We start from the raw sequence: 21,435 nt of genomic DNA on the forward strand, positions 1-21,435 counted from the left end.
ATATTGGCTATCACAAGTTGGAATCACAAACTTAGACCATATCTGTCATTTCATTGATAGAACTGAGCAACAACATATCAGTACAAAAGTTCTTAACACCCTTGGTTCACAACCACTAGGTTCCAGCATACCAACTACTAGGTTCCAAAGCCACATCTCACAAAAGCAGATCATACCAGCATACAAGTTCTAAATTTATTACAAAAGCAGATCATAAGCTGCTCGCAGGCTCTAGTCTTCATAGACCAGCCTCCTGATGCTACTAAGTACTAACAACTGTAGTAGGTGGGTTGGTTGTAGCCTTCTTCAGCTTCTTCTTGATGGGTGCCTTCTTCTTTGGGGGTGCCCTTCTTCTGAACTATCTTTTTCTTGGCTTGGGAGGGACCAGCTTCCTCTGTTGGAGCTTCTTTCCTACATTGTGAAGGTAACATTATATATATTGTAGTAAAAAACAGGTGATGTAATTTAGTGGACAGAAGGGTACCTTTTGTTAGCCTTGTTCCTAGGTGGAGCTCTCTCACCATCTTCTCCAATCTCTGCCAGTTTGCAAGTTTTTGCAAAGTGGCTAAAATCTCCACATCTCTGCCAATTTGTGAGGGCGGGGAAGAAGAGAGACCGAGTGAGCGAGAGGAAGAAGAGAGTGCGAGCTAGGGCCACGGGCGCAGGCTCCTTTCACAATGGAACAGGGGCAAAAACATCCATACGGAAAGACATACAGTACACATACGCCTGCCAGTGGGCCCAAGCAGCTGGAAGACGTAGAAAATGGCATTGCTGAGGGAAACAGAAATTTATAATGGTACATTTCAGAATATGCGAATTGTATTGGCAGATCTCTAAACTTTGTGAATTGTAACCCACTGTGTTAATGGAGAAGTACAACCAGGTGGAGAACATTTCTTTGCACTGAAATGGTAACAAGCTAGCAGCCATGCTCCCATAACATCAAAAGAAAAACATCACATTACAGGCACCACTTTGCCAGTAGCCCAGCAACTGTCAAAACAAAAGCTACAACCTACTGGTCTTTCACCAAAATTTCTTCAGACTTGTTCAGTTAATCAGCAATCCAAGCAGATTGGAGGGGATCAAAGGGGATTGAGGGGGATTTTGACTTGTAGAGGATAAAATCCCCCTCAATCCCATCCAATCCCCACCGAACCGAACAAGGCCTTCACGATTTTGCCACAAAATGAAGAGCCACTTCTTCCCAAATAACCATTTTTGCAAGTCATCTAGTGCCATGGACGCCATTCATCATTTCTTCCCCTGTGATCCTGCCAACTGCTTCTTTGGTAACGCTCATCCTGTCTCCTATGCTTGTTGTTCCTCTGCTGGAAGTACTCTCCGCTGTTCCGTTTCCTTCCAGATGTGTGACTTGGATCCTCCTGCTGGTATCTATTGTTGGATCCACCATAAAAGTCGCTATTTCTATTGTTTGATGAGTAATGGTCGTTGCTCGAGCAACGCCAATTGCGTTTCTCCAGAGCATCACCCCAACCTGAGTTGCTCTTACCCCATATACTGGAAGATTCATTCTTCACTCCCCAACTCAAGTCGGGTTTTGAGTTAGCCTCCCAGTCCCACCTATTGACTTCAGATGGTTTTTCTACATAGATATCCCAGTTTCCGCACTGGTTCTTATCTGCCCTGGCATTGGTCGATCCAGTAGCCAGGCCAGAATTATTATCCACTTCAAATGGTACCCGTACCTTATCCAGGTCAGCTACCAACTCAGGGTCAACTTTGCAGCGATGGTCGACCTTGTCAATGTACATATCAGGGTCTGGCAAAGAAATATCAGAAGGTTGGCCATGATAGTGAGCCCAGAATCTTGCCTTTGAATTCTGAAAATTCTCAAAGGCTCCTGAATCATCCCAGTGCTCAAGGATATTACATACTGAAATATATCGCTTGTTTTCGCAGAACCTTTGCCAAGAAATGTTGCCAACATAACTGCAGAATTCCCTTTCCCATAATGGGACTGAGCAGTGCTCCTGTCCTGTGTATATGAAACTGATATTAGAATTCAAATAAAGAAGCTTGCTTGGCAACTGCAAAACTAGCTCACTGGTGATGGCAAGAGTACTCCCCACAATTTTTCTTTTTATATACTTTCACCTTTTCTTTTTTGATTTGTACCCTAGGAATATATCACCAGTAATGAGAATGATAAGCAAAACACTAACTCTATTACAAAACCATATCCCTAAAGGTCTAAAGGATAAAGCTAACTCTAGATACCATTTCATCTTATCTACATAACCCAACTTTCTAGGATTACAAGCTAATAGACCTCAAGCTGTAATGTTTGACGTAAAACCTCAAGCTGTGATGTGGTTCTTTCATAACTCATAAGCCAAGCTCACAATGCCATGCCAGCGTATGGCATTCGAGCTGGGATAAAGAAACTTGTACATACAGAATTTTGGATGAAGATTATGAAAAAATGGCAGCATTCTCTCTAAAGGTAAGCAGCTACGTCACCAAAAGGAACCGTCAATATTGTACCAGCTACAGTTCAGGATAAAATTCAAAACATTTAAACCAACACCCCACAGCATTTTGGATACTCTAATTTGAAATACTAAGTATCTTCATTTAAGATACTAATTTGTTAAATTCCTTTCATTACTAATCGAATCCCTATTCTTGTTGGAACTGATGATACTGTACAGACAGTGGCTGGAAAAATCATCTGCAATTACTAAAACTTGCACACTTGCAATTGCAGTAACCTCCCTACTTCCATTCCCCCAAATATACAAATTGGAATGGCTATCTCCAACAGGTGCATTTTCCAAAGCTACAAGCATTTTCTCTTCTGACATTTCAGTATAACATTTCGCAAAGTAAGAAAAATGTACAACACGAGAAATCTTCAGACAGCAGACCATTTGCATCAATAACTCTGATTCTAAGCTCGAATTAATGACGGAGTCACTAAATCTCTGTTCAACTAGAATTACCAAGAACCTAACTAGACGAAACAAATTTGAATCCAATCCTACCCAAAGAGATTACGGGCTAGCATCACCCAAATCGAGGAACGAGGGAGATGTACCGTCCGTACCGTAATCAGGCGGAGGGAGCGGAGGCCGGCGCGGGCGGTCGCGGTGCCACCTCACATGCCGCGACCGGTTCCAGCCCCCCATCGGGAGGGGGACGAGGAGGAGGACCCAGTCCGCAACCCAAACGATTCGCCGGAGCTCCCAAACAGGCCGCTCACGATGCGAGGCTGCGAATCCAGCGCGCCGCGAGATCGTAGAGGTGTACCGCCGCCTGCGCCGGCGACTGTGCCTGACCGGGGGCGCACGACCGCACGAGGAAGAAGAGACGGGCTAGAAATTAGAATTAGGGCATGTTTGGTTTCTAGACTGCCTCCTAAAATTTCCGTCACATCGATGTTTAGACATATACATAGAGTATTAAATATAGACTAATTACGAAACTAATTACATAACTTGTGACTAATTTACGAGACGTATCTTTTAAGCCTAATTACTCCATGATTTGACAACGTGGTACTACAGTAAACATTGCTAATGACGGATTAATTAGACTTAAAAAATTCGTATCGCAAATTAGCCTCCATCTATGTAATTGATTTTATAATTAATCTATATTTAATACTCCTTATTAGTATCTAAATATTCGATGTGACATGAATTTTAGGAGCGACTAAAAAACCAAACACCCCCTTAGACCGTCTCCAACGAGATACGGGCACCCAAACCCAAAATGAATACAAAGACATCTAAAATCAGCTTTCAACAGAGTATCTATACGAGAGATCTATTTTAAGTGGCCTGAGAGACGCAACCCAAATATAAACATCATTTCTCCTATAAACCCATTTGTAGAAATGATTCTTTTTTGGGTCTTGTTGTTGAAAAAGATGTCGAATATATATTGAACTTTTACCTGTAGCGTTATTTAAAAGACGAATGTATCTTGTATTTTAGGCGTTTTTGTCGAAGATAACCTTAGAATGGCAATATATAGGAGTACTCGACATTGTTAGTCCAATCTCGGTCCTTATTATGCTAGATTATACGACATTGAAGCGTTTGGATTCTACTGTACTTCTTAGATGTTGAAGGGCACGTTTGATACACACGACTAGTTGCTAGATGGACTAAAAAAAATTTAAATTAGCTATGGTAACTTTTTAGTTGGCTAACAATTAGCTAAAGACTTGTATAAAAAGTTAGCTTACCTATTAGTCCGCCCATTTAAATTTACGAAAACTAATTGAGTTAATTTTTAGCTAGCAGGCAATTAGACATTGGATCTAAACTCGCCCCAAATCACTGGCCAAGAACAGCTCCAGTGATTCTTTATACTCTTTCTAGTTGATAAGAATAGACATTTTCAACGTGTTCTTTAATTAGATCTTTAAATATTGTTATCTTCTAATTTGATTTTCTTACAAGCTAAACACAGAGAACGTCTTCTAATAGACATTCTAATTTGATTTAGAATGTGTACAAGATATATAACAGAGTTGTGGAGGGTAAATAGATATAGAGAATATTTTTTATTCAAATGACTTTTCAAATAATGATTTAGAGAGTGAGTTTAAAAGAGACATTTGAATATGCTCTAACCACATCTAGTAACAACATTCTTCAAAAGTTATAATGAGATATAGCGAAAGCTATTTTATTTAGCGATTTTATAAAGCATTGGTTTTTAATTAATTATACAAAAACATCTAACCAAATAAGATTTATGAATTCAAATATTTCAATACATGTTCGGGCTCTAGAATAACATGCCTCCGTATTCATATAACATTCAACAGTATCAATCTACATAGTCATTACTGCAATCAATATCTATATTCATTCAGTATTCAATATCAATAGCTTAATAGTAATAATTATTTATTATATTATTATTTATTAAGTAAAGATCCTGACAAATACAGTAGTCTAACTCAACTCTGAAGCATGCGTTGTGCTGTTGGGGGAAAAAAGATTTACACGGAGTTCTTATGGAGTGGCCATAAGCACATGTCGTGAATTGATAACACTTGTTGACGTGCAATCATCTAAATATCTGAGAGAGTTATGATCTTCTTAAATTTATATATTTTTTTTCAACTACTTCTATGTATTGGATTTTTATGCATAAATCCATGTCATATAAATAGTATACATGTTAGGTGTCTATATGGAAATCCTCGCAGATTTTTTTCGGCGCCGTCTGGGCTTTGGACGCATTTGGGCCGCCGTCCACACCCATGGTCTGTCAGGTTTAGTTCGGATCCAGTCCAGGCCCGTCATCACTGGGCCCAGGAATATCTTTGCGTTCGTGTCAGTGTCACCACCACCACTTCGAGTCTTCGACGACGACTCAATCCTCCACACACTCTCGTCGTCGTTGGCCGTCGCTCCTCCACTCGGCCGCTCCACCATGCTCTCCATCGCCATGGCCGCGCGCCCCGTCGCCGTGAGCCGCTCGCGCCGCCCGCGTCTGCCAACCCAGGCAGCGGCTGCTTTTGCTGATGTGGATCCCTCTTCCTCTCCTGGTACGCGCGCGCCTGTCCCCGCGCTCGCTTGCCCGCCCCGCAGTTTAACTGATTCCGCCTGTCCCTGATTTCTCATGTTTCTGTTTTCCCATGTAGCGGTAGTGGTTCGTAGAGTCAACAAACCGGAGGCAGCGGCGAGGCTCTCGTGCTCGCGCCCCATGGTTCTGGCTTCCGTGGCCGGTAGCTCCGAGCTTCTTCCTTGTTCCTGAAATGATTGCTTGCGCGGGCGGTCCGTTCGACGAAATGCCTGTGAGCTGTGACTGACATGAGTGTGCTGTCTGGTGGATTGCAGTGGGGAGTCTGGTCGCCGCTGGCGCCGCAAATGCCGCCGAGCTATGGGATCCCTTGGCCTTGGTGAGGAAAATATCATGTGCTTTCCTCACACACACAAAAAAGAGCATGTGCTTAAGTGCTTTCAAAATTAGTTCCCTTTTCACTTTTCAGCGTGCCTTTGCTTTCAAAAAAGAACATGTGCTTAAGTGCTTTCAAAAATATATTAGACTATCACTACAATTGTTAATTGATTTCTCGTTAATTCCTGCAAACGGCCTGTTTCTCATCAGCACGGATCGGCAGGACTCGTCTTGGCTGACCTTGGCATTGGAGATTGGTTTGGGGGTTTGCTGTTTTCAGCTGGGCAGCAGGCTAACGAGGCTGTCCAAGATCAGTTGTCTGCTCTTAGTTTCTCTAGGTCTGTTTTTGTTTTTGTTTTCTTGTACACAGTTCTATCACGTAAGTTTCCTTTTCTATGTTACTGCCCATATCTTTTTATGTCTTACTAACCTTTACCTTTGGTTCTCCAGCTTGGCAGTTATTTTTGGTGCTGGACTTGTAACTAGTTTATCTCCTTGTACACTCAGTGTTCTACCATTAACTCTAGGATATATAGGTAAGTATATTGCTTTATTTGAGATGATTGTTGGAATGGCCAGAATTGATCATCATTGATTACTCTGATCCAGTGCTTTCTTCATAAACATCTAGGTGCATTTGGCTCAGGGAAAGGCCGATCAGAGGTAATTTAAGATGAGTGGACAAATTTTATTTCTTTATGCCATGGAAAAACTAGAATATATTGCTGTTTATCTGTTAGAAACTGAAGGACTTACTTGGCTAATTAAGGCTATTAATAATGTTGAAAACTTGATAAGCTGGGGGCTTCCCTTGATACATGCATTGACTTGGCTTTTCTATCTATTAGGTTGTTGGGAATTCAATTGCATTTTCACTAGGACTAGCAACAACCTTAGCTATTCTTGGTGTTGCTGCTTCTTTTGCTGGAAAGGCTTATGGTCAGGTAGGACAAGGGCTCCCAGTGGCTGCTTCTGGTTTGGCCATCATCATGGGATTGAACCTTCTGGAGGTAAAACACATGAAACGAAAATTACATATATAGACTGGAGCATGCCAAACAGAATTTCCTCCTACCTTATTTCCTTAAGTTAAGAGCTGATTTAATCCCTGTATTTCTTGGTTTCTCATTATAAATACTCCTGTAGAAGTACAAACCAATTTTTGTGATAGTTCGTTCTTATGAAAATCGTATTCCTGCTTGCTCCTGTAAAAGTACATGTAACTGCATTATCAAATGTTCTGCCCTAAGCTGTTTATTTTCTGTCCTTAACAGGTACTTGAATTGCAACTTCCCTCATTTTTCAGCGATTTTGACCCTCGAGCTGCTGCAGCTAACCTCCCTTCAGGTGATACCTCCTCACATCATTTTTATTTTCCTTATTAAAATACTAATCTCTATATCACTATGTTTCTCTTTGTTCATGAATATTTTTTTAACTTATGTTGCATTATTGCCAGGTGTACAAGCATACCTTGCTGGTCTTACATTTGCATTGGCAGCATCACCTTGCAGCACACCTGTTCTTGCTACCCTTCTGGGATATGTTGCCACTTCAAGAGTATGATAATTACCTCAGTAGTCAATAGTTTATTACAATTGTTTAAAATCCAACACATTAAGGACATTTTATTAGAGTTTTATCATGAGCTTTAGATTAATCAGGAATTAATAATTATATTCTATCCTGCAGTACTTTATTTTAGATGACATGCTCTCCTAGCTTATGTTTTTTTCCCAAGATGATTACGAAGTCCTGTCACCACCTACGTTACACGGATACGTGAGGTAGGCCACATATCCCGTATCGGATACGTATCCGATACGGATACACTTGGGATACTTGACGAATACGTATCCGTGAAGTATCGGGAAAAAAATAATTGCAGAAAAAATCCGATACTTCCTCTGATACGTATCCACGCGATTTGATGAATGACGATACGTATCCGCCTTCCGCCACAGACGCCTGGCTGCACGAGCGCCGCCGCCTGATGCGCCTCTGCCCACTTGCACGCGCGAGGGCTGAGTGACTGACCGCACCTTCCGCCCGGAAGTGCTACCACCCGCTCGGATGCACAGCAGCACGAGTGCCACCGCCCGACGCGCGGCTTCCTGCCATTACCCTCGAGCGCCAATGGCGCAGCCCGCCTAACGCCTCCCTCCTGGCCACCCGCCTGCCTCGGCGGCCGCAACGACCTCCAGCACTTCCTGGTGGCGATTCAGCGGAGACTTCCGGTGATCTTCCCTTCGTAATTTCTTTCTTCCCCTCCTGATCGAGTCACTCGTTGCTTCATTTCTTCTTCAACGACAACCTCTGTTCTGTTCCTGTTGCCTGATTTCTGTCTTCCCCTGTGGAAAGGGGTGAGATCAGGGGAAGCAAAGGATACAGACTGAGCGGTGGTGAGCTGTGCTGATTTTTACTGGTGGAACGAGTGGTGGAGATGGAAAGCTGCGTCAGTGCTTCTGTTGTACGAAGCCACTAGTCTAGAAGCAGTTAAATAATTGTGGATGTGGCTTGAGAGAGCGTTTGATTGGCTTCTACTAATTTTAACATGTCTTATTTTTTTTTTTTTAAAAACACATAAAACATATCCGCGTATCAGGTTTTTTAGAAAAATGACGTATCTGCGTATCCGTATCCGTTCGATACCGATACACGTATCCGTGTCCGTGCTGCATAGGTCACCACAACTTCAAGCTTCTTGTTTCAGGACCCAATTATTGGAGGAAGCTTATTGTTGACATACACAACGGGCTATGTTGCGCCTCTTCTTATTGCAGCTTCTTTTGCTGGAGCATTGCAGGTAAGAATGTTGACTTTTATTTAATTAATTAATTTATTTTCTTGAGAACTTCATGGTGGGTGTTCAAACCGAGTTGAAATTTATTAAACAAGATTGGAATTTTGAATTGCTCAAAAAAGAATATAGTAATAGCACAAGATCAATTGATCAAAATAGTTTATTGTACTTTTGTGCCACTAATTATTAAGTTTGTCTTCTGTAGAGTTTGTTGTCATTCAGAAGATATTCCGCATGGATAAACCCAATCAGGTATCTACTTGTTCTTGAAATCTGACTGTTTTTTCTGCAAATTGACTGGTTTGATCTTGTTCCAGTTATCCTTTTGCATTTTGTTCTTACAGTCAAGATTTTAAAATTGAAGACATATGTCAAACTTTCATTTAACTTTCTGATTATACACCCCCATGAACATGAGCATCAAATTGTTTAGCTTAGAAAGATTTGTAGCTCTTGGACTTTAGGTACATATATTGGCTGCCAAAAGAAAAAAAAAACATCAAATGGCATATATGTTACTATTGTAGTTTTTTTTGTTACTATTGTAGTTTTTTTTATACAACATATGTCAATGTCTTTCCAAACTACTGAACTCGTCTGTTTGTCAAAAATATGTTGTCTAAAGTTGAGATCATTATCAAATATCAAATGGTCCTTAAAATATTATATTTCCTTCTATAGAGATATGTCTGGATCTAACATAGTAGCATTTTCCTGCCAGTGGCGCATTTCTACTTGGTGGAGGTGTTTATACCCTACTGGACAGGGTGTTTCCAGCAACATCAATGACAATGTAGACCATTTTTGGACAAGAATTGCTAGGCGCCAGTCTGTTTGGCGTGCGATAAAATTCAGATGTGAAGTAGTGAAATGATGCTAACAAAGTATAGTCGGTTCTCTCCGCGTTGTATAGGCATGCAGAGCATCTTGGGACAAGCAAAACATCTTGACCTCACTGTATGGGTCTCGATAATTGGGGCCTGGAGGTCTATCCCACTAAAATGTATTTCTGGATAGATTGCAAGAGTATGGAATACATGTAAATACCAGAACGGGGAAATATGGCTATGCGAGGGATTTTAACTTATGATTCCAACAACCACACAACCTGTGCTATGCTCTCTGTTTTAGGACAGCAAAAGGAGCAGAGGTTTTACAGAATCACTTTGATGGGTGTCCACTGTCAACCCAGCTGTCAACTTGGTGCCTATTGTCATCTTTTGTGCACAAACATTCCCGAAGCAAAACAGTGCAGGTGAGCATACAAACCATGGGAGTCTTGAACCTGCTGTTTGCTGTCGCATTCATTTTTTTTCTTGACAACTTTTGCCAATTGTAAATTCCTCCAATGTGCAACATGAAGAACGAAAATTCCTCTGTTAACTCTTCAGTTTTCCCTGTCTTACGCAAAATGCACCACTCACCTCTTCTATAAACCAGACACTTGGCTGCGTGTTTCCTCAAGAATCGGTAAAGCAAAATCAGTTGCTGCATAGCCGACCGATCTGCAAAAATTCACTCTGACATGCTTAGATGCAACGCAACGCAGATGGCATCTCACATCATTATGTAACTGCGTAATTCTGAGGAGTACAGTTGAGCTTCAAATGAGCTGTATACATAAAAATCATATTAATAATGTGAGATTCAGTTTGTGTTTGTCTACTTTTCTTGTTAATTAGATCTCGTGACATTCAGTTTTATAACACTGTGAAGCTTCCTACGAGGAAATGATCTCGTAGCTAAATAATGTTATAACTAGATATCAATTACTCCCAAGTGACACTTAATGTTGTCTTAAGTCAACCATCTTAAAACCTTGGATGTGTATTACCTTTTAAGCGTGTAATCTGAATACATATTTAAAATGTTACAAGTTTATCACCTGTGTGGTGCACAAAATTGTTCTATGGACCTGTATTCTTTTTCCTTATAACCATCATCGTTCATGTACAAACCCTTTCAAAAGTAAAATAGTCCAACCGATACAAAACATCACGCTCAATCTGGGGACTGGGGACTTGAACACGCTGATGGCTGTCGCATTCAACTTCTCTCGGACGGAAAATTACTCCCAAGATTTAGTTGCCTTTGTCAAGCACCCAAGAATTTAAGTAAGTCAATCTTCTCACACATAAATTCCTAGGCCGACTTCCTTTGGATCAGTTTCTACCATCCAGGAAGGCCTGTCAATTGAAGTGGATGAGCATGTTTAGCCGAAACATAACATGAATTGGGACAGCATATAATGTGTTTTAGGTTGGGGAAAGAGAAATCACTTGTTCATCACGAAGTTACTTGTCCCTTGTGATGCACGCTCAAGAAGCAGCTTCCTTGCTTCTATCGGTATTCCCTCTGGCTGCATTATAACAAATTGAGGTAGTTTAGTTTGGGAAATGAGGTCTTATGTTAACTTTTTTTTCATTTGTTTATTCTAAGGAAGGATTACTCACCTCTTCTGGAAACCAAACTCCTGGTTGTGTGTTGCCCTCAAGAACTGCTAAAGCAAATGCAGCTGTCGCAAAGCCCACCGATCTATCCATTTTGATCTAGAATATGCTTAGACGCAGTCCAGAGAGTATTTCTAGTAATTCTGGTCACCCAGTAAGAAAACTTAAGAGCACACCAGAAGTTCTCAAATGAACCATATAGTAACTACTTCGCCAATTTTCACTCTGAATTCCTGAGCAATATAGTGATGTCTGGCTAGAAACTTAAATCTAACAATACATTATAATTTATAATGGAATGCAAAGAAAAGAAAAAACTGAAGCAGTAGATATGCTCCCAGTTTTATAGAAACAGATCGTTTTCATAAGAAAATTTTGTAAAGGAAAGGAAACAATCAATATAGATTATGTTGTGGTTTGGAAAGTTAATGTAGAGCTTCATATTTTTAAATAATCAGAGAGTTAAAAAGTTAAGAATTGGAAATATTAAACATCAGTTAGATATTGCTCGAGGATGTTTCAATTTTCTTATGCTCCGTACTTACACAGATAGCTTTTTATGAGTAAATAATCCAATAGTATTCCGGCCATTTGAACAGTCCAAGTCTACCTACAGAAACGAAAACATTTTGATTAGGCAATGGCCATTTGCTGTCCAGCACTACTCTTGACACAGGTAAAGAACTTACTCTCATAGAGACACGCTCTCCTGCGATACCATCAACGGCTCGAACCAAAGGATCAACAGACTGAACCAACTTCTGAACCTTATTTCTATCCCTCAAGAACTCCTGAAGAGGACCAAGATTCAGGTCAGATTAATGCGAACTGAAAATTGAATAGTATCATGTATTCTTGTATATGTTCTGGATTCCAGTCCACAGCAAACCATTTGGTTTAATTGTAATACAGGAACTACAGATTAAATGCTATAATTGCAGAATGAAAATTGGTAATGCCTGTTTGCAACTATAAATTTAATCACTACAGTATTAATAATAGCAACTATAACTAAGCAGGCCGAAATGAAATTACTTTGTATAAGCATAAACCGAGGAAAAATACATACAACAGGTAAAAAGTTTGCGAAAGCCTGCATTCCCCAATTCCAGAAGAAAGGAGCAGTACCAAATCGAGCACTAACAGTTGGCACACCTAATATCTTAAAAGCACTCTTCACTTCAGGCAAATTCCTGGAGTAGGTAACACAATGTGAAATTTATTAGCTTCCTTTTTGGCTATATTATATTTCAGTTTTGTAACTTTGTCAATTATAAGATATGGAAAGGTAAACATTGGCCCAAGTGCTTACAATAAGTAGACATTTTTCTTTCTGACCCCCTTTCCGAAATCAATGTTCAGAGCTCCACTATAGGGCTTTAATTTGATTTCTTCTCCTGAATTAGTAATAAAAATAAGAATGACGTATAATTTTCCCTTACAGTGAGGAACTCCATAGGTGCAATAGCACTAGTGCATAAGCTGGAAGTACCCTTGTTATATGCAATTACATCCTCCCCAAGAAGCAGAAAACTTGTTGCCAATATTGTTGGACCAGCACCACCAGTACCTGCAGTATAGTAGAAGAATCTAAAAGAGGGGTTTAGCAACATATGGAATATGCATGGATGTTCAAAAACACTAATTACTAGCTTCATAGATCAAGTAAACATTGATGAAACAGTTTGACGCGACAGCTATTATGCAGGTGCTTTTAAGCTAACAGGAACACTCTCAGCCTAGCTAGGAGAGAAAACACATCATGGGGAATAGCAATTTAACTACTACATGCCAACAGAAAACCAAATAGAGCCCTTACTGTAGACTGAATGAATATTTTGGCATTTCCTGTTCTAGACAACAAAGAACTCTAACCTTAGTCTTTCAGGTTCGCCATTTTCACTTCTGGCAGCATGCACAAGCTCAGCAGCCATCACTGTCACGAGAGAAGAATACAATACACCAATAAGGACTCAAAGATCAAGATATTCATCTCTTCTAGATAGCCCCTTCTATTATACTTAACTAAAGCACCACCATCTATGCAGACCAAATGTTGTGGTTCAGTCTGATTTGCATCAGATTCTGTCCAGGAAAAGAAGGCCTGTGCAATTAAGTTCCTTCTACAGTTTGACAAGGATAGAGCTATTTAAAGTTAAGGCGATTAAACGATACTCCAATCCTCTGCATAAATGTGAGCCTTTTTGAAAATGTGTAGTCAAATGTTCTTAACTTGACCGCTAATATGAGCAAATGTATTTTGCTCGACAGAGTGAAAGTCATACTAATATGGTGGGCATAAAAAATACTTTCTTAATATTATTCCTGTAGATTTTACTGACAGAATGTGATAGAAACAGCAGTACACGATGTTTCTTCGAGACTCTGCTATGTCATTGTTGTGCATAGACGGAGTATTTCATTTGTCAATAGATGTTCTTTTTTTGTAGATTATATTTCTTTTATGTGTTTTAGCTTTGGTCATACTATACATGACATCGATGTATTTGGTGATCACACAAAAAATTTCCTCGTTTCAACTCTTGATGCTAGCTTACCATCGCATTTGAAAACTATTGTGGAGTATCATATTACTTATCAAGATTATTGTGTGAGAAAAGATGTGGTTGAGGAATTCATCAAAAGAACAAGAAAACTCAAGGACAATTGAGTTCTAAAGTCTAAAGAAAGAAGATACACTAATTACCATTGCTAACTCCTGGATATATGCCAGCAGTAGTAATAGCTGGAACACCAGCAGCTTTTGCTTGCTCATGGAAGCCTTTTGCTCTCCAAGAATAGTCCGTGTCATCGCAGACATCAATATATGGTGTCTGTTCCGGATAAAGTTCCAAATGTGCCAACAGCATTTTCAATTAAGTAGCTCGCCACCCAAAAAAAAATGAATTGAGACTGAAGCATGGAGTGCTTCTATTCTACCTTAGTAGATATCGCCGCCTGCAACACGGTGCACTCCTCCGCCCTCTGGAAGGGTCCAGCAGTATGGACAACCAAATCCACACCTGGCGCAAGAGAAAAATTCCAGGTATTTATGTTAAGCTCATCCTGGAGCAAAATTAAACATCTATTTCACTGCTTAGGGGGCTCAAACATCAGGAGAGCTAGCTAGCAAAGCGTTGTTTGGGCTTTGGCAGGGGCTTTGGAGCCTTTGCTGCCAATGTGAAGCTGTACTGCATCATCAATTAACATACTCTAGCTTGCTCTAGCCAGTAGTCACAGCATAATAAGCAGGATGTTTGCATTGCATTAGCATTACTGGTACTGACCCTGCAGCGCTTCCTCCAACATGCCTGCGTCGCGGGTGTCGACCTGGACGAACTCGGACTGGCCCCCAAGCTTAGCTGCAACGGACTCGCCTTTCTCCCTGGCAAATCAAATCAAAACGGGACATCGATTCAGCCTCGACATAAAAGGCTACTCTCTGCTGGACCTGGTCCTACCGGTTCCTGCCACCGACGAGGATGCCGAGGTCGGGGCGGAGTTTGGAGAGCGCGGTGGCCGTGGATCCCCCGACGCGGCCGGTGCCTCCGAGCACGAGCACGCGGCCGGTCCTCGAGGGCTTGCTCCTCCGCTGGGCCTGGGCAGCCTCCCTGGAGCGTGACGGAGCCGCCGCGGCGGGAGCGGGAGGCGCGCACGCTCTGACGACGATGCCCATGGCGCCCATCCCGGTACGGTGCCGCGGCGTGCGGGGCTTATCGCCTATGCACGCTCTGACCGCAGAACGAGTGCCGCGCCGCCGCCGTGAGGACGTGTCGGATGCGTGGCCGTTGGCCGGGACTGGGAGCGGCGCGCGCTATCCCCAGAGTTGATTGGGCCGCTGGACCATCGAGCCAGTTGAGCCTGCCACGGTTTCGCAACGTCGCAAATGTCCCCGTACGGGGGAGCCGAAGGGGCGATTTGCAAAAATGGGACTCGAAACATCGGTCGTTTGTAGATTTGACACTGGACCCACATTCATAGACACAGATGGACCCACTTGTCATTCACCCGAGTGTCATCATAATCAAGGAGTCAATCTTTCGAGTGTCATTTTTGCAATTTTTTCGAGCCGAAGGAAGATGGGCCAGTTCAAAGGCTAACCAAGCATCCTGGTCGACGTCCGGTGACTGAGTGCGGCAAGCACCCTGGCAACATCAAACCAAAGAGGACGGTTGTCACTGGACCTTGCCTTAGAAAGAAGTCGAAAGCGGTCAGATCGAATTACAAAAATTCATATAAGGAATGTTAAGATTCTGGCCGCCTTCATTCTAGGGCAAGCTTGCACATATGCCATATATGTGCTAGGCAACTTTTTTTTATTACCTACTGCAAAACAATTTAATATTGTTTCACTATATAAATTCTCACTTTAATTAAGTTTGGGAATCAAATATTTATCATTCTTTTTTACATTTCTTTTATGCAACTATGCAAGCATGACGAGGGTTTTCTTTTCCACTGGCCTTTCTTACTCCATCTGTCCTTCAATGTATGTATGGATGTTGTTTCACAATATGAATTCTCAGTTTAATTAAGTTTAGAAATCAAATATTTAACATCTTTTTTATACTTTGTTCATGCAACTATGCAAGTCGGAGAGAAGATCGTACTTTGTGAATAGTTATGGTGCCAAAAGGACTTTTGGCAACTTTTTTTTACCTACTGCAAAACAACTTAGTATTGTTTTACCATATGAATTCTCACTTTAATTAAGTTTGGAGATCAAACATTTACCATCCTTTTTTACATTTCATTTATGCAACTATGCAAGCATGAGTAGGGTTTTCTTTTCCACTAGTGTCCCTCAATGTATTTCTGGATGTTGTTTCACAATATGAATTCTCAGCTTAATTAAGTTTAGAAATCAAATATTTAACATCTTTTTTATACTTTGTTCATGCAACTATGCAAATCGGAGAGAAAAATCGTACTTTGTCAAAAGTTATGGTGCCAAAAGGGCTTTTCGTGGATTGAAGTAATCTATTATTTCTCATTTCTCACCTTTTCTTTTTGTTCGGTTTATAGAATGGAATAAGCTTCTGTCACCATATCATTTCTTACAAATTGATAATGAGTACAAATACGAGGAATGAAGTTATTCTATCAAATTTGAAAGGCATGGACCTACGATGTACCACCTCAACTAAAATAGGATGATTCCTTATATTAAACTAAACACCTCAAAAGTGTCTTGTCCCATGCTACTATGATAGAAAAGCACATTAGTGACGGTTCAAGATGCATATTAGCAATGGAAAAACAAGTATCACTACTACAGATTTACACTTCACTGCCGTAGCGATAAAAGCATCGGTGTGATATTTTCACCGTCAGTTGGACTGATAGGGAGGCCTCGTAAGGAATGAAACTGGCAGTTGAAAACCATCAATGTGGCGGTGGTAGTGGGGTTGAATTCCACCGTCGTTTGGAACGCCGAGCCGACCGGGATAGGCGTTATAGCCGCCAGCCCTACACGACCGTTTGGTGTACTGTCGGCAGTAAATTCAGCGTGAGTTATTTCCCCATTTCTCAACTACCCACAACACAGTTGCATCACCATTACTTTCCTACGGAGTATGCCTCGTCTTCCCTGATGCTTATATTAATTGCTCCTCTCTGCTTCTCCATCTTCAAGGTTGCCTATTTAAGCCGGGGCTGGATGCGCTTCTTGGCAATCCACACACTCCTTCCTCCTTAGATACAAATAGATACAGACAAAACTCTTGAGCCAAACATCTATATTTTCTTCATCGCCATGACGCTCCTTCTCCAACTCCTCTGGAGAGGGCAGCGGCGTTGGGAGAAGGCCTTCAAGATTTGATACTACCGGCATCTAGGCGTAGCGGGAGCTGCTGTAACAACCAGTCCCGACATACATGGCCCAGGCCCACTCTTCTGAGGAGTGGTCCGACCCGCGTAGCAACCCGCTTGAACTTTCGTCCTCGCTTCGTTCAAAACGGTTAACCAAAGGTTACTACGTGTTCCTGGCCCTGGTATTTAAGTCGATCCGGCGATCTCAGAGTTTCCAGTATGGTACTAAACTGGTTGCACAGTGTTTTCGCGGTGCTACAGTAACATGGGCGAACAGCACCCCGAATTTGCCTGTCCCATTTTGGGTGAACAGTACTCATCTACAGTAGCCCCGAAATTTGAATGCTACGGTAACCTGCCCGCTCCTCTGCTACGGTACCACCGGCCCATGACTGGGTTGATTGGGCCCACTTTGACCCATTAGGATGTTACAATCATCCCCCTAAGGATTCGACGTCCCCGTCGAATGCCAGATCAGCTTACCCTTTCGGGACATTTATTCCAGGATCCTCCTCTCTTCAACACGTTTGTGTGGCCCCGTGCCGGCGCATGTGTATGCCATGTCGTGTCCACGACGGGTCCACGCACATGCACACAACATACCCGCGCAGTTGTCCCCACGTGCCCGTGAAACCTCGAGAGTCGGCTCTATACCAAATGTAACAACCAATCCCGACATACATGGCACAGGCCCACTCTTCCGAGGAGTGGTCCGACCCGCGTAGCAATCCGTTTGAACTTTCGTCCTCGCTTCGTTCAAAACGGTTAACCGAAGGTTACTACGCGTTCCTGGCCCTGGTATTTAAGTCAATCCGGCGATCTCAGAGTTTCCAGTATGGTACTAAACTGGCTGTGCAGTGTTTTTCGCTGTGCTACAGTAACACGGGTGAACAGTACCCAAAATTTGGCTGGTCCATTTCTGTGGGTGAACAGTACTCGGTCTGCAATAGCCTGAAATTCGGATGCTACAGCAACCGTCCTCTTCTCTGCTACAGTGCCACCGCCCCATGACTGGATTGGATTGGGCCCACTTTGGCCCGTTAGGATGTTACAGCTGCTCGATCTAGGTGCTAGTAGAAGTTTTGCGATTAAGGGGGTTCACTTATTTGGGCAAGCCAAGGGGTACTGAATGCACTTTGGTATCAATGGTTTGCCCTACGCATTTCTTGTGCCGATTCACCATCCCAGCGCTTTGGCGATCTCCTTTCCCTGGTACAGCAGCGACGACGGCAACGCTTCTCTTCCACGCCCTCCTCGTGACCATCAGACGTGAGCACCACCATATCCTAATCGACAAGGAAGTTAGTACACAAGAAAGGTGGACAAAAAATGGTTTCCTTCATTTTTCCCTACTGCTATACTTACATGTTGACAATTAGTCATCCTATGCAGGAATGCAAATGCTCGCGACCATGAGAGGTGGAGATGCTTCTCTTGCTCTCTTTTGACCGTGAGAGGTACAACAGGGAAGGTAAAGCACCTCACTGAGATGCTCCTCTTCTTGCTCTCTCTCTCGACCATGAGAGGTGCAGATGCTAGTGGAAGTTTTGCGAGGTGCTGCCTCATCCTTAGCTTGCATTGCCTGTCTCCAGACTCAACTATGGGATGTACCAGTACTCGACAAGTCTTTGTTATTGTACACCTAGTAGCCTTTGATAGGTCTTTGTTATTGTACAACTGTGGAATGTAACTGAAGTTATGAATGAAGCTGTTGTGATGATTGTTATTGTGTCGTTTATATATAGTTTTTGCCTTAAAAATAATTAATAACTGAATGGCGATGCTTGTTACTCTATTTTTTTAAGTGTCGTAGTATTTGCCTAGGCTACACAGACGTGAGATAAAGCACCTCACTGAGATGGTGCTGGGGTGGAAGTATTTGCCTTGATTAATTTGCAAATTGGTTTCCTGTGTTTGCAAATTGTCATTATTGCAGCTCTCATCGCCGTTTCATACGGTGATTCAGCGTTAGTGTTAGATCGCAAAGTGCAGGGAATCAAATGGTCCGCGTTGTCTCTTCCCTGCTCCATCACCCATGACTCGTGTGGGTGGTCGTGGATGTCACAGACCTTGACTGTTGCCTTCCCTGCTCGTGTTTATTAGTGGAGATGACTTGAATAACTTGTATTAAGAAATTAGAAACATGTGCAAGGGAATCTGAACCGCATCATATGAGAAGGAAGGTAACTGTAATGGGTTTAGAAAGGAATCATACTTATGTATCATTGTATTAAGGAGAATGAAGAGTTTATCATGTAAATCCCTCTCATATAGATATATACATATCAACATTGATCTACACCGAATCTACCACATTGATCTTGAAAGCATCTAGGCCCCTAGTTGGGTTTCGGTGATTAATGACAATACATGATTACTGTGACTAACGTGTGTTTTGCAGAGGCAATCAAGTTAGGTCACGGTAATGGAGATCAATTGGACAATCATGGTGGTCATGCCCCTACGATGGAAATCATTTCGGTTTTCAAAGGATGGACGACAAGGTTAAGGATGGACTAGTTCTAAGTGTCGTTTGGAGTTGAAGAGACACTTAGAGTAGTTTAGGACTTTATTTTTCCTTTGGCCATACTATTAAGGGGGGTATAGACGGGTAGCTTGACCTAGGTGAGTCTAGTGAGTTAGGTGTGGTGCACACTTGCTAATCCTAGCACTAGGTAGCTCCTAAAAAGCCCTTAGATCCATTGGAGCAAACTTCATTCACGTACGTTCGAAAGTTGGAAGTGAATGGAGGGTCAAATACTAACCGAACGCTGGCTCCGGTGTGATCGGACGCTGGCTCAGGGTCCGGTCAGTTCATTTGACCGAGGTGTTTTTGTCTGGTGCAACCGGACGCTGAGAGGTCAAGTGATCGAACGCTGAGGGCCAGCGTCCGGTCGACTCCAGTAAGGTTCCAGAGAGGGGAAATCTCGACCGAACGCATTCGGTCAGTGCTGACCGGATGCTGGCCAGCGTCTGGTCACTTTGTAAACACTAGAGTTCAGGGTGAACTGACCGGCGTGTCCGGTCAACATGACCGGAGTGTCCGGTCACCCCGTAGAGGCACATAACGGTTTGTTTTTCAGCCCATGTTATAAATGCTTCCTCCATTCGTGTGTGGGGGTACTTTTGCTCATTCCAATAGCTGAGAAACACCTTTGAGAGGGCCAAGAAGAGCAAGGTCCTAGTGAGGTGATTGAGATTTGAGAATCCCAAAGAGAGCCCTCATTAGTGAGATCAAGAGTAGCAAAGTGTGCATCCACCCTTCTCATTAGGTATGTCGTGGTCAAGTGAGAGTTCGTGCTTGTTACTCTTGGTGATCGCCATCACCTAGATGGCTTGGTGGTGATTGGAAGATTGGTGATCATCCGGCGGTGCTTGTGGATGACCCAACTCAAGTTGTGAGCGGTTGTGGGTGATTCACCGCGACGGAGTGTCGAAGAATCAACCCGTAGAGAGCACTTGATCCTTGCACGGATCAAGGGGGAGCTACACCCTTGCGCGGGTGCTCCAACGAGGACTAGTGGGGAGTGGTGACTCTTCGATACCTCGGCAAAACATCACCGCATTCCTCCTTCTCTCTTTACTTTGAGCATTTACTTTGAGCAATTCAATTCTTATCTTTTACATTCCTAGAATTGCCATGCTAGAGTAGGATTGGAACTTAGGGTGCTAAACTTTTGTGCGTTAGATCAATAGAAACACTTTCTAGGCACAAGGGGTTAATTGGGCTAACCGTAGAGTTTAATTATTGCAAAGAAAGTTAGAATTAGCCCAATTCACCCCCCCTCTTGGGCATCTTGATCCTTTCAATTGGTATCAGAGCCTCGTGCTCATGTATTTAGGCTTAACAGCCTAGAGAAAGATATCTCACGGGGATGGACCTCCTCCTATCTTTGAGGGGGATGATTTTCCATATTAGAAAATTCACATGGAGGCATACTTAGAAGCTCTAGATGTTGGAATACTTAGAGCCACCTTACAAGGCTTTCCAAAACCTTGGGATGCTACTAACCTACAAGGCGATGAGTTGAATTATGAAAAATGTAATGCAAAGGCTAGAAACACCATATTTAGAGGCCTTTGTAAAGATGTGTTCAACCGGGTGAGGAACCACAAAGACACCCATGCACTATGGTCCGACGTTTGTGAGCTCCATGATGGGAACTAAGAGTGAGCATGAGGAACGCTATCATCTTGCATGAAAAAGCTTAACTCTTTTGAAATGCTTCCTAAAGAATGTTCTAATGAAATGTATTCACATTTGAATGTTCTTATAGAGGAAGTCAATGGGCTTGGACTAACTCAAATGCAACCATCCGATGTTGTAAGAAAGATCTTGAATGTCCTCCCCATTGATAAATATGGGCATATTGTGACCGTGCTTAATCAAGGTGATCTTTCCACCGCTACACCGACACAAATCTTGGGAAAGATCAATGCTCATGAGATGTACATGCACATCACACCTCAAGATGGCTCATC

At 42.4% G+C, this 21,435-nt stretch overlaps 3 protein-coding genes across 5 annotated transcripts; 1 reads left to right on the plus strand and 2 right to left on the minus strand.

The window, feature by feature from the left end:
• Window positions 1-772: 772 nt before the first annotated feature.
• Window positions 773-3,361, minus strand: LOC136481215 (uncharacterized). Its single transcript, XM_066478568.1, has 2 exons — window positions 3,074-3,361; window positions 773-2,002 (listed from the first exon to the last, which is right to left on the minus strand). The coding sequence occupies exons 1-2, from the start codon at window positions 3,153-3,155 to the stop codon at window positions 1,236-1,238; spliced, it is 849 nt and encodes a 282-aa protein (XP_066334665.1). The 5' UTR covers window positions 3,156-3,361; the 3' UTR covers window positions 773-1,235.
• Window positions 3,362-5,339: 1,978 nt separating this feature from the next.
• Window positions 5,340-10,106, plus strand: LOC136483301 (cytochrome c-type biogenesis ccda-like chloroplastic protein 1). The gene is made up of 12 exons (XM_066480320.1): window positions 5,340-5,536; window positions 5,633-5,716; window positions 5,829-5,890; window positions 6,100-6,227; window positions 6,340-6,425; window positions 6,521-6,552; window positions 6,738-6,899; window positions 7,164-7,236; window positions 7,349-7,449; window positions 8,603-8,695; window positions 8,898-8,944; window positions 9,414-10,106. Exons 1-12 carry the CDS (start codon window positions 5,422-5,424, stop codon window positions 9,487-9,489), a joined length of 1,059 nt encoding a protein of 352 aa, XP_066336417.1. The 5' UTR covers window positions 5,340-5,421; the 3' UTR covers window positions 9,490-10,106.
• A 378-nt stretch (window positions 10,107-10,484) lies between these two features.
• LOC136483300 (uncharacterized) lies at window positions 10,485-15,033 on the minus strand. Of its 3 annotated transcripts, XM_066480317.1 has the most exons (13): window positions 14,604-15,028; window positions 14,430-14,527; window positions 14,083-14,165; window positions 13,850-13,976; window positions 13,018-13,078; window positions 12,635-12,732; window positions 12,455-12,539; window positions 12,212-12,335; window positions 11,832-11,933; window positions 11,688-11,752; window positions 11,146-11,227; window positions 10,972-11,051; window positions 10,485-10,878 (listed from the first exon to the last, which is right to left on the minus strand). In XM_066480317.1, exons 1-13 carry the CDS (start codon window positions 14,825-14,827, stop codon window positions 10,821-10,823), a joined length of 1,287 nt encoding a protein of 428 aa, XP_066336414.1. In that variant the 5' UTR covers window positions 14,828-15,028; the 3' UTR covers window positions 10,485-10,820. The 3 variants fall into 3 exon arrangements, with proteins under 3 accessions (XP_066336414.1, XP_066336415.1, XP_066336416.1); XM_066480318.1 differs by lacking the exons at window positions 12,212-12,335; window positions 12,455-12,539 and having other exon boundaries at window positions 12,585-12,732; window positions 14,604-15,031; XM_066480319.1 differs by lacking the exons at window positions 10,485-10,878; window positions 10,972-11,051 and having other exon boundaries at window positions 11,146-11,285; window positions 14,604-15,033.
• Between the last annotated feature and the right edge of the window lie 6,402 nt (window positions 15,034-21,435).

This window comes from Miscanthus floridulus, chromosome 9 (genome assembly GCF_019320115.1).
Source record: "Miscanthus floridulus cultivar M001 chromosome 9, ASM1932011v1, whole genome shotgun sequence".
NCBI classification, from domain to species: Eukaryota; Viridiplantae; Streptophyta; class Magnoliopsida; order Poales; family Poaceae; genus Miscanthus; species Miscanthus floridulus.